Source organism: Oryctolagus cuniculus, chromosome 6, assembly GCF_964237555.1.
Source record: "Oryctolagus cuniculus chromosome 6, mOryCun1.1, whole genome shotgun sequence".
Classification (NCBI taxonomy): Eukaryota; Metazoa; Chordata; class Mammalia; order Lagomorpha; family Leporidae; genus Oryctolagus; species Oryctolagus cuniculus.
Genome location: NC_091437.1, coordinates 96303301 through 96312822, shown reverse-complemented (window position 1 = coordinate 96312822; position 9522 = coordinate 96303301). Strand labels below are relative to the sequence as shown.

The following is a 9522-nucleotide window of genomic DNA, read 5'->3' as shown; positions in this document are numbered from 1 at the left end:
TTTCTAAGCCCTAACTTTCCTTCAGTCATCTCACCTAAGTGTGGAAGTCGGCACTTCCATTGTCTCCACTTTGTAGCCCATGGCTTGCTCCTTCATCTCCTCAGCTCTTCAGGAAAACGTCACTTCCTTGTGCCTCCCCTATTCCCCTTGATTTGTATTTCCCCTGAAACCTCAACTCATTTTAACATATTTCATTTCTTTTTTAAATCTTGTTCAAAGACTCTCTCCCCATGGGGCAGGTGTTGTGGTGCAGTGAGATAAGCCACTGCTTGGGACACCTTCATCTCCTATCCTAGTGTCTGGGATTTGCTTCCAGCCCAGCTTCTGGCTAATGTGCCCCCCAGGAGGCAGCAAGTAATGGCTCAAGTACTTCGGTCCCTGCCAACCACGTGGGAGATCCAGCTGGAGATCCTGGCTCCTGGCTTCACCTGCTCCATCTCTGGCTATTGCAGGCATTTGAGGAGTGAACCAGATGGAAGATCAAGCTCGTTCTCTCTTTCTCGCTCACTTTACCTTTCCTGTAGCTAAAAAATAATTTTTTTAGAAAAACCATAAGAAGAAAACCCGTATTCTTAAACCACTAAATGATTCCACCGGAGTTGTAACAACATCCTAGGCAAGAGATGAGACTCCCCTGGGGCTGTGGAAGTGAGAAGCAGGGAAGGGTTGGGATCACCTGGATGTAGTGATGGATCGGCCCCAAAGGGCCCCGTGTGCGATGACTTTGGTTTCTAGGTTTGGCAAATGGGTAAACAGTGGTGCAATTCATCAGGAAAGGAATTAGTGAGGACTCCTGGTTCAGGCAGAAGGATGAACGGGAACATCGAATCCACAGTCCCACTTTACCATCTCCTGGATTACTAAAAAATCGCCGTTAATATAAAGTATGAAGCAAGTAAACCCAAACTGACCCCATCATCTTCAGCCTCATGCCCGGTGGAGCGTTTGGATTGGGATGGACTGGCGGGACTCGGATAGAGACAGTTTTCTGTTTGCTTTTTAAAGCTAGTGCAAACTTAGGAGGAAAAAGCCCCCAAGAGTGCTGAAACTAACCCTGAGGTGACTCTGAAGGCAGAAGCTAACCCGGAGAAAGCGCTCTGTGCGTTGTGTAGGCGGGCCACAGAAGTAATTTGGGGATCATCTAGACGTCCGGCAGCGGATCACAGAACGGACTGTCATCAGCGTGTCAGCAGACTTCTGCAGGCAAGCCGGTGACGGCAGGAGGGCGGGAAGGCGTGCTTGCAGGTGTGCGCACACAGCGCGCGGCCGCCCTCGGACCCGCAGCGCTCTCCGGGGCCTCGCGCCCCAAACAACTCCCAACCCCCGGCCTGCCACGGGCAGGGACGCACCGCTTGGCTTCGGTCCTACCGGCCTCCGGTCCCCAGGTGGCGCTGTGGGCTCTCAAAGGGCGGACGCAGCACGCGAGAGCGTCCTCTCCCTGCTGCGCATGCTCGCTCCCGCTGCGGGCTCGCTTTTTTTTTTTTTTTCTTTCTTTCTTTTTTTTTTTTTTTTTTTTTTTTTTTCCGGGCGGCCCCGGCGGCTGCGTACTGGTTGTGGGATGGGAAGTGAAGCCCCAGCGAGCGGCTGCGGCGGGGCTGTGAGAAGCGGCCAAGGAGAGGCGGCGGCGGCGGCAGTGAGTCGGTGAGCAGCTGGGAAGAGCGGAGCACCTGCAGGCACGGGCGGCGGCCCCACCATGGCGATCCGCAAGAAGAGCACCAAGAGCCCCCCGGTCCTGAGCCACGAATTCATCCTGCAGAATCACGCGGACATCGTCTCTTGTGTGGCGATGGTCTTCTTGCTGGGGCTCATGTTCGAGGTGAGCCCGCCCCGCGCCCCCCAACCGCCCGTCCTGCAGCCGCCCTGCCCGGGGCCCAGGCTGCCCGCCCCGGCCCCAGTGGTCAGGGACCCCGCAGGGGGCTCGGACCGGGGGGAGGGGGAGGGAGGCGCGGCCCCCCGGCGGCCCCCGAGGGTGCGGGCCTTCCCTGCACCGTGCCGGCGGCGGAGCCCCCCTCACGGCCGGCCCCGGGGATGCCGAGCCCCCGCGGGCCTCGCCGCCGCCCGAGGGGCGCCGGGGGGCCGCCGCGTCGCCCCCTCCGGCCCTACCCCGCCGCCGCCCCCTCCCGCCGGCCGCGCCGCGCAGTTCCTGGTTCCCGCGAAGGGTTACGTGGCAGCCGGCGAGGGGCCGGCGGGCGGGCGGGGGCGGCCCCTGCGCGCCGAGCTGGCTCGGACCGGGTGGGCGGACTTGGGGGTGGCCCGCCTTGGCCGCCCGGGGCGTCCTGGTGGCCGGAGCTCGGCAGAAGTGGAGGCGCGCCGGCCCCGAGGCCGCAGGCCCCGAGTGACAGGGGCGCCCCTGGGAGGACCGAGCTTGGGGCCAGGCGGGCGTCTTTGCTGGCTGCTTTGAGGGGCGGCGGCCGCCGGGCACCGGCACCCCGAAAGGCACGCTGGGCGCTCTCGGTTCTCCCCTCTTCCACCGATGTTCTTCCCGGAGAGTTCAGCGAACTTTCTGCCCTAGACCGACGAGGGCTGCTCCGTAAATGGAGGTGCGGAACGGCAGCGCCAGGCAGCCTCGAGCGATTCCGTTTCTTGAAGCCGGAGAGGATGAGACTGTCAGGAGTGTGTAAATTCTCTTCCCACAGCTCTCGGGTTTTGATGACTGACTTAACAGCTGTTGAATGCGGGTAATAAACTTTGCAAGGTTGAACGTGTAACCGCCTACTCCCCCCACCCCCCGCTCCCCACTACACACACCCATTCCTTTTCTTTTCCCTTTTTAATTCTTCTCTGGAGCCCTTACGTCACATCAGATGTACTGTTTTACGTACTTATTCTGTCTCCTCCTTCCTGGCTTGTAGCCTTAGCGAAGGCAGATTTACGTGTGTGTGTGTGTGTGTATGTGTGTATATATATACTTCTTTTCAGTTCCTAGAATAGTGCCTGGGACATAGGACGTGCTTAAGAAATGAGTGAAATGAAAAGTCTTTCCTTAAGGAAAACCCATGGAACGAGACTGCCAGTGACCAAAAGATGAATAATTTTTTTAAATGGCGCTCGTTGGGGGTTTTTAAACAATGTTATAATTGGGCAGTACCTTACCTTATTTTCACTCCTCTTCAGTTGGGTTTTTCTGGATCTACGTATAGATACTTTTTATCCCTGTTAGTTTCGTATCTGTTATTGAAACCGCCGCTAAAGGAAGCAGCCGGTGTAGATCGTTGAAGGGAAGGCAGGAGGAAACTAACATGTTGCAAGCTTCATTTCAGGCTGGGCTCTGCTGCTTTACCTCCACGTGATTCGTATCTGAGCCTTGATTTTTCCCTCATATGTAGGAATTACAGGTTTGATTATCCCATATCCAAAATGTTTGGAACCAGAATTTTTTTCTGATTTCAGAATATTTGCGTAGACGTCACAGGTTATACACTCTAAAATGCTAAAATCCACAACTTTTTTGGGCATCATGTCAGTGCTCAGGCAGAGATTTGGTCTGGTGGCTAAGAAGCCAGCCCCTGCCTTGGAATGCCTGGTTGTAGCTCTTGACCCGTTTCCTGACAAATGCAGACCCTTGGAGACACTGCAAGTGAAGGCTCAAGTAATTGGGTTCCTGTCACCCATGGGAGAGAACTGGATTAAGTTCCAGACTCCCAGCTTTGGCCCCTGCCATCGCTGGCATTTGGGGAGTGAATCAGCAGGTGGGAGCACTTGTGCTCATTTTCTCTTCTTTCTCTGCCTTCAAATTAAAGAAAAAAAAATTTTTATAATTTCAGATTTCCAAGCATTTCGGATTTTTTGATTAAGGAGGCCCACCTGTAATATTTGTTGTACTGGTCTCCTCTGAGCCATTATTGCACGGATCAGGTAATATGGTGTGAAGAAGGCGTCTGACAGTTTACAAAGCATTTTGTGAATGGTAACCTTAAAAATAAAATGTTAAGCATTTTTACTCACTTTCAGAATTTGATGTTTCTGTATTCTTTCTGCTTTGATAATAAAAGTAGTACTTTTTATATATGCATTATTTTCAACACTTTTGTGTAACTTGCCATAACGCATCTCCACATGGTCAGAGTTCCTGACTCTAAAAAGCAGGCTGGTGGGGGACAGTACTGTTGCCTGCAAGGCATATTTGCAGTACTCTGAATGAAAAGTAATATAAATCAGATATTCTGATACTCAGGGATGGTATAACTTTGCTTTTATGTAAACTAACATTCTCTTATCAGATTTCTAAGGAAAGTTCACCACCCAAACCTTGCCTCACAGGTTAAGGGTTTTTTTTTTAACTGAATAAAATTTTTCCTTTGTGTAAATCTGTAAAACTTGTGTATCTAGACACAATAAAAAAATACTAACTAGAAGTTTTTAAAGTCAATTCACATGGGAATGTTAATGTGATATAGGGAAGGGGGAAGTTTATGCAAGGTATTTAAGTTTTAAGAGTCTAAAGCTTGTTATCTACGTTTAGGAAAATATTGACTAGGTTAGCTTTGCTGTTTGACTTTCTAGTTGTGCTGCAATAATAGAGAAGTTGATGTCTTGGCAAAGCTGCTGAGCTTTTTATGTAAGTGTATTGAAGAAATGTCAGGATTTATGGTGAAATCAACAAAGGCGTAACTGATTGATTACTAGCCAAAATGAAGAAGCAATATTGCTATACCAAAAACTACAGATTCTAAAGGGATCCATGTTCAAGTTAGGACTCTAACTGGATGATCCAGAACATAGGACTACCTAATCTGTAAGTGGGGCCCATTAGACTATTCTGAGAATTAAGTTAGACCAGTCATATGTATAATGCCTAGTTCGATGTTGGGTTGATAAGAGTCATACAGTAAGTAGTAGCTGATATTACTCCTTGGAACTTTGTCAAAGTTGGAAAATAGAAGACAGTGTTTTTATGTTATAGAAGAGCCCAGCAACATCTGAAAAGGTTATTTACTTAAAATGTTGATGAAGAAGAACACAGTTGATTGCCAGGAAATGTAAGAGTGTAATCTCCAGGGAACATTACATTATCAAAATTTACTTACGGATTTTGAAGCTATAGTTTATTATGGTATCTGTCCACTTACTACAAATTATGGTCTGTAATTACTGGCTTGGCATTTGAGTTAGGAAAATTTTAATGGGCAAAAAACATAAGGATGCTTGGGAAGCTTTCTGAATGAGAATGAGGAAGAGGAGGGGAGAATCAGGGATTCAGGAGAGTAATACTTCCTCTGGAAGGCCGAGATTCTCCAATAAGCTGGTGAATTTGATATCCAGAAATGAGCATTCCCTTGCAGGAATTGGGTTCATGTAGTAGTACACCTTCCTCTTAACAAATACAGAATAGCTAACATATAACAAGAGGAGCTACAGAGCTCCAACTCATGACCACTTGAAGATACAATGTGATACTCATGATACTGCATACAACACTGAATTAGAGCATTAGATTGTGGTAACCTGTATCTAAATAAATCTGTTTTTTTCTTGTAAATGGACAACAGTGATATAAATGCCCCCAGAGTGTCATAAACTGTTATTTTTACTTTCGAATGCCTTATAAACTTCTGTAGCATATTTATTTTCTAAACCAGTGCATCTTACTATTAATTAATTATTGTTTTATGCTGGCTAGAATGTCAGACTCAAGAAGCCTGGAAAAAGCTAGGGGGGCTGATTACTGGTTTAATGTTTCCTTAAACTTTTTGGAGGTATGCAGTTTGTATTTTTCCTTTTTATTCTGCTTAATGTTACATGCTAAACCAGCTGGAGGCCAGATTTTAATTTTATTTGGAAGCCTAGCATAAACGTATAATCTAATTTTTGTTGCTTTTAGAATTTGATACTAAATTTATCTTTGAAGAATTTCACTTGTTTGTGAAGGACTATTTAGCAGAAAGTTACCTCAACTGTGATAGTGGTGACTTCATGTTGCAAAGTAGAAACAGGGATGTGGGGTGTGAGGGAGAATGTGTGTGCGTGTGCGTGTGTGTGTTTCTATACACAGTCTAAACAAAAAGAGTAAGTGAATTTCAGTAGTCAACTTTATTAAAAATAATCACATGGAAGTAGCATTGCCGTAGAAACTCAGGCCATCATTTGAATCCTTGTGATTGACCTGAATTTTAACAGTAGCCTTACTAGCCTTTACTGTTCAATTGATGCTTCAGTATACCTATTCAGCTACTCTGGGGTTCTTATCCTAGACTTCGTCATACAAGTCTAATTTATTTCCAGATCCTGAGTTCCAGGGAGTTGAGCCACAGCCTGCATTTTGTTTGCCTGTTCATTCTACTCCTTGTATTCCAGTGTTCTCCTTGGTTCATTGTTTTAGGGTGCTGTGGACCCCTTTCCTTTTCTCCAGTGCTTTGCTTTGCTTCCTCAGGTTTTGCTGTGCCACAGTGGTCTTCCATTATCTGCAAGGGATATGTTCCAAGACCCCCAGTGGATACCTAAAACTGTGAATGGTGCCAAGCCCTGTATATAATATACCTGCATACCCATCATAGACTTTAATTTAATAATGAGTCCCAGTAGAAGATTAACAGCTATCACGATAACAAATGTAATAATAAAATAGAACTGTTATAACAAAGTACTGCAATACAAGTTACGTGAGTGTGGTCTCTGAAAGCATTTTACTGTAGCACATTCACCCTTCTTGTGATGATGTAAGATGACACTGTGCCTACCTGAGGAGATGAAGGGAGGTGAATGGTGTAGGCATCGTGACTGCCCTGTAAGGGTTGCTTGTAGAAGCACAGCTGTTACAACTGAGTGACTCACCGGCAGGTAGCACACACAGCCCAGGTATCCTGGACAGAGGGATGATTAACACCTGGGGTGAGATGACACACACATTTCATCACACTGCTTAGAGTGGCATGCAATTTTAAACTTGCAAATTGTTTATTTTCTGGAATTTTCCGTGTACTGTTTTCAGATTACAGCACTGAAACTGAAAAGTGAAACCATGGGGTAAGGGGGAGACTACGTGTCTGGCTTTTCTGTGACCTCACATCACAGATGGCCGAGGGTTAGCAGGCAGAGTCAGCCTTGTGCTGAGAGACAGTGTAAGCACTGGTAGTTCTAACATGGGAAGTTGGTAACAGCCAGTGATCTTTTTACTCCCCTGCCAGCTCCTACCCCTCCAGAGTTACATGCATACTCATCCTTCCTTATTATGCTTAGTGGATGACATTCCATTTTCCTTCCAGGGAAAATGTTTCAGAGGTGGATTTCTTTACTTTCCTGCTCTTTGAATTTACTTGTCTTATCTCTCATCTCCCTAATCTGAGATTTAAAAAAAAAAAAAAAAAAACTCCGAAATCTGACTTTTGAGTGCCTGTGTGACACAGCAAGTGGAATGTTGCCCACCTGACCCTGTGATGGCTCATCAAAGATGCTGTATAAAATTACTTTCAGGCCATTTCCATAAGCTGTAAATGAAACAAATGCATTTCTGTTTTGATTTGAGTCATCCCCAAGATACCTTAATATGTATATGCAAATATTCCAAAATCCAAGAAAATCTGAAATTCTGGTCCCAAGCATTCTGGGTAAGGGATACTTATGCAAACTATACTACCTTTTTCCTAGTCTAAAAAAGAAACATCGTTCAGAGGTATCCTATCCTTAAAATTTCATTCCCTACCATGTCTTTCCATCCGTCATCACCTTTTTATTCGGTATGTGTCATTTCTCCCTTTTTCCTGGCATTTTCCCTATTGCCCCAGCACAAACTCAATCTCTTCCTCCTAAAAATAGCACAAATCTTGGCCTGGCATCTACCTGATACCACTTTGTCCCTCTTAGGTTCTTGTTTTTTGGTTTTTTAAACTTTTTTTTTTTTTTCACATTTTCCATGAACAATTATTTATGTATTTATTTTACTTATTTGGAAGGCAGAACAACAGACAGACAATCTCAGTTTATAAATTAGACCTGTATGATAAAGTCCAGGATATGAACCCTGGAGTGGCCGAACTGAGGTATATTGAAGCATCAGTTGAACAGAGAGACATCTGCCAGTTTGTTCCCCAAATGGCTGTAACAGCCAGGTCTGGGCCAGGTCAGGGCCAGGTCAAAGCAGGGAAATCCATCTGTGTCTCCTACAAGGGTGGCAGGAACCCAAATACTTGAGCCATCTTCCACTGTTTTCCCAGGTACTTTAGCAGGGAGCTGGATTGGAAGCAAAGCAGCAGGGACTGGAACCAGAGCTCCCGTATTAGATGCTGGCATCGTAAGCGTTGGCTTAACCTGTTGTGCCCTGCCTCTTAGGTCTCTCAGTCTACTGTGGTGTCACGTGTGCTGGTACTACGCTGGAATCACTCAGGCTGTGACCACGGACGACTTCTTAGAACAGCCAGTCTGTTGCTCTCTGCCTGCCACATCTCTTTTGAATCTTTGACTTTCTTAACTGCACCTTTTGAAACCTTCCCCTCTCGGCTTCTGAGATGCCAGGCTCTCTTCATTCTCTTTCCATGTCTCTGACCATTTTTTCCTTAGTTTTGAGGACTTGAAGCTTTGGCTTTTCTCTGCTGATACAACAGGTGTGATGCTTTCTGTGTGAATGCTCTGCCCTTCAGAATATGATTTATGTACTTGTACAGTTCAGCTGCTGTCTGAGCCTTCTAAATCTCTGTCTAAGCTGGGCTCTCCCTCCTGAGTTCTAGACCTAGATTTTAGCTGCCCCGTTCTTTCCTCCTGCACATCATAGAAATCTCAGGTAGTTTGTCTGAAACTCAGATTTCTTCCCTTTTGGCCCAAAACCTGCTATTCACTAGTATTCTACATTTTTATTAATTGTGTTACTTTTCACCTAATTGTTTAAGCTACAAGCATCCATAAATCATTTTTTGGCCCCTTCTTGCTTTCCAAGCCTTATTCTGCCTCAGAAGTGCCTCTCTGTCCCATCACCACTTGCCTCAGTCAAACCTTTTTATCTTTCATGTGGTCTCCTGCAAAAAATGTTATGTTTGGCTTGCTTGCTCACTCCAATTTGAATTTGTCTGGTATTTCTTTATTCATTAACATTGACCAATCACCTAACATATGGCAAGCTTCTTGCCAGGCTGTGGTCTCAGCTTTTATGGACCTTACTTTCAAGAGGATGAGGCAAAAATTACAAATGCAGTCAGGCCAGAGGATGTCTTTGGAAGAAAGGAATGCTGTTCTCTGAGGTGCTCTAATGAAGGAAATGACCTACCTTAGAAAGATGAGGCTTCCTTGAAAAGGTGTGACCGACTTGAGTGAAGAAGGGTAGGAGGAACTGCAGGGCAAGGGAGCAGGCGGAAGTGGTCTGAGGGGAGGGCAGAGGACAAGGGAAAGAGTCCAAACAGAAAGAATTGTGTAAGCCACATGAGCCTAGAAAGATGGGAATCCAGTAAAGGAGTTTTGGCAGTAAAGTGGGCCGCGTAGTAACAAGGCAGAAGGTCATTGTGGTTGCTCTGCAGAGAATGGAACCAAGGGGGCTTGAGGAACCCCTTGGTGGAACACAGCCAGCAGTCTTTCTAAAAGACAAAAATAAACTTCCCC

General features: G+C 46.2%; 1 protein-coding gene across 2 annotated transcripts in view; it reads left to right on the top strand.

The window, feature by feature from the left end:
* Positions 1–1439: 1439 nt before the first annotated feature.
* The window catches only part of TRAM1 (translocation associated membrane protein 1), a 39281-nt gene continuing 31198 nt past the window's right edge, over positions 1440–9522 (top strand). The window contains exon 1 of one of the 2 annotated variants that reach the window (XM_002710463.5): positions 1440–1816. In XM_002710463.5, the coding sequence (XP_002710509.1) occupies positions 1694–1816 (123 nt within the window). In that variant the 5' untranslated portion in view covers positions 1440–1693. Of the gene's footprint in view, positions 1817–2243; positions 2679–9522 lie in introns of those variants that run through there. The other variant, XM_051843828.2, reaches the window with a different exon arrangement.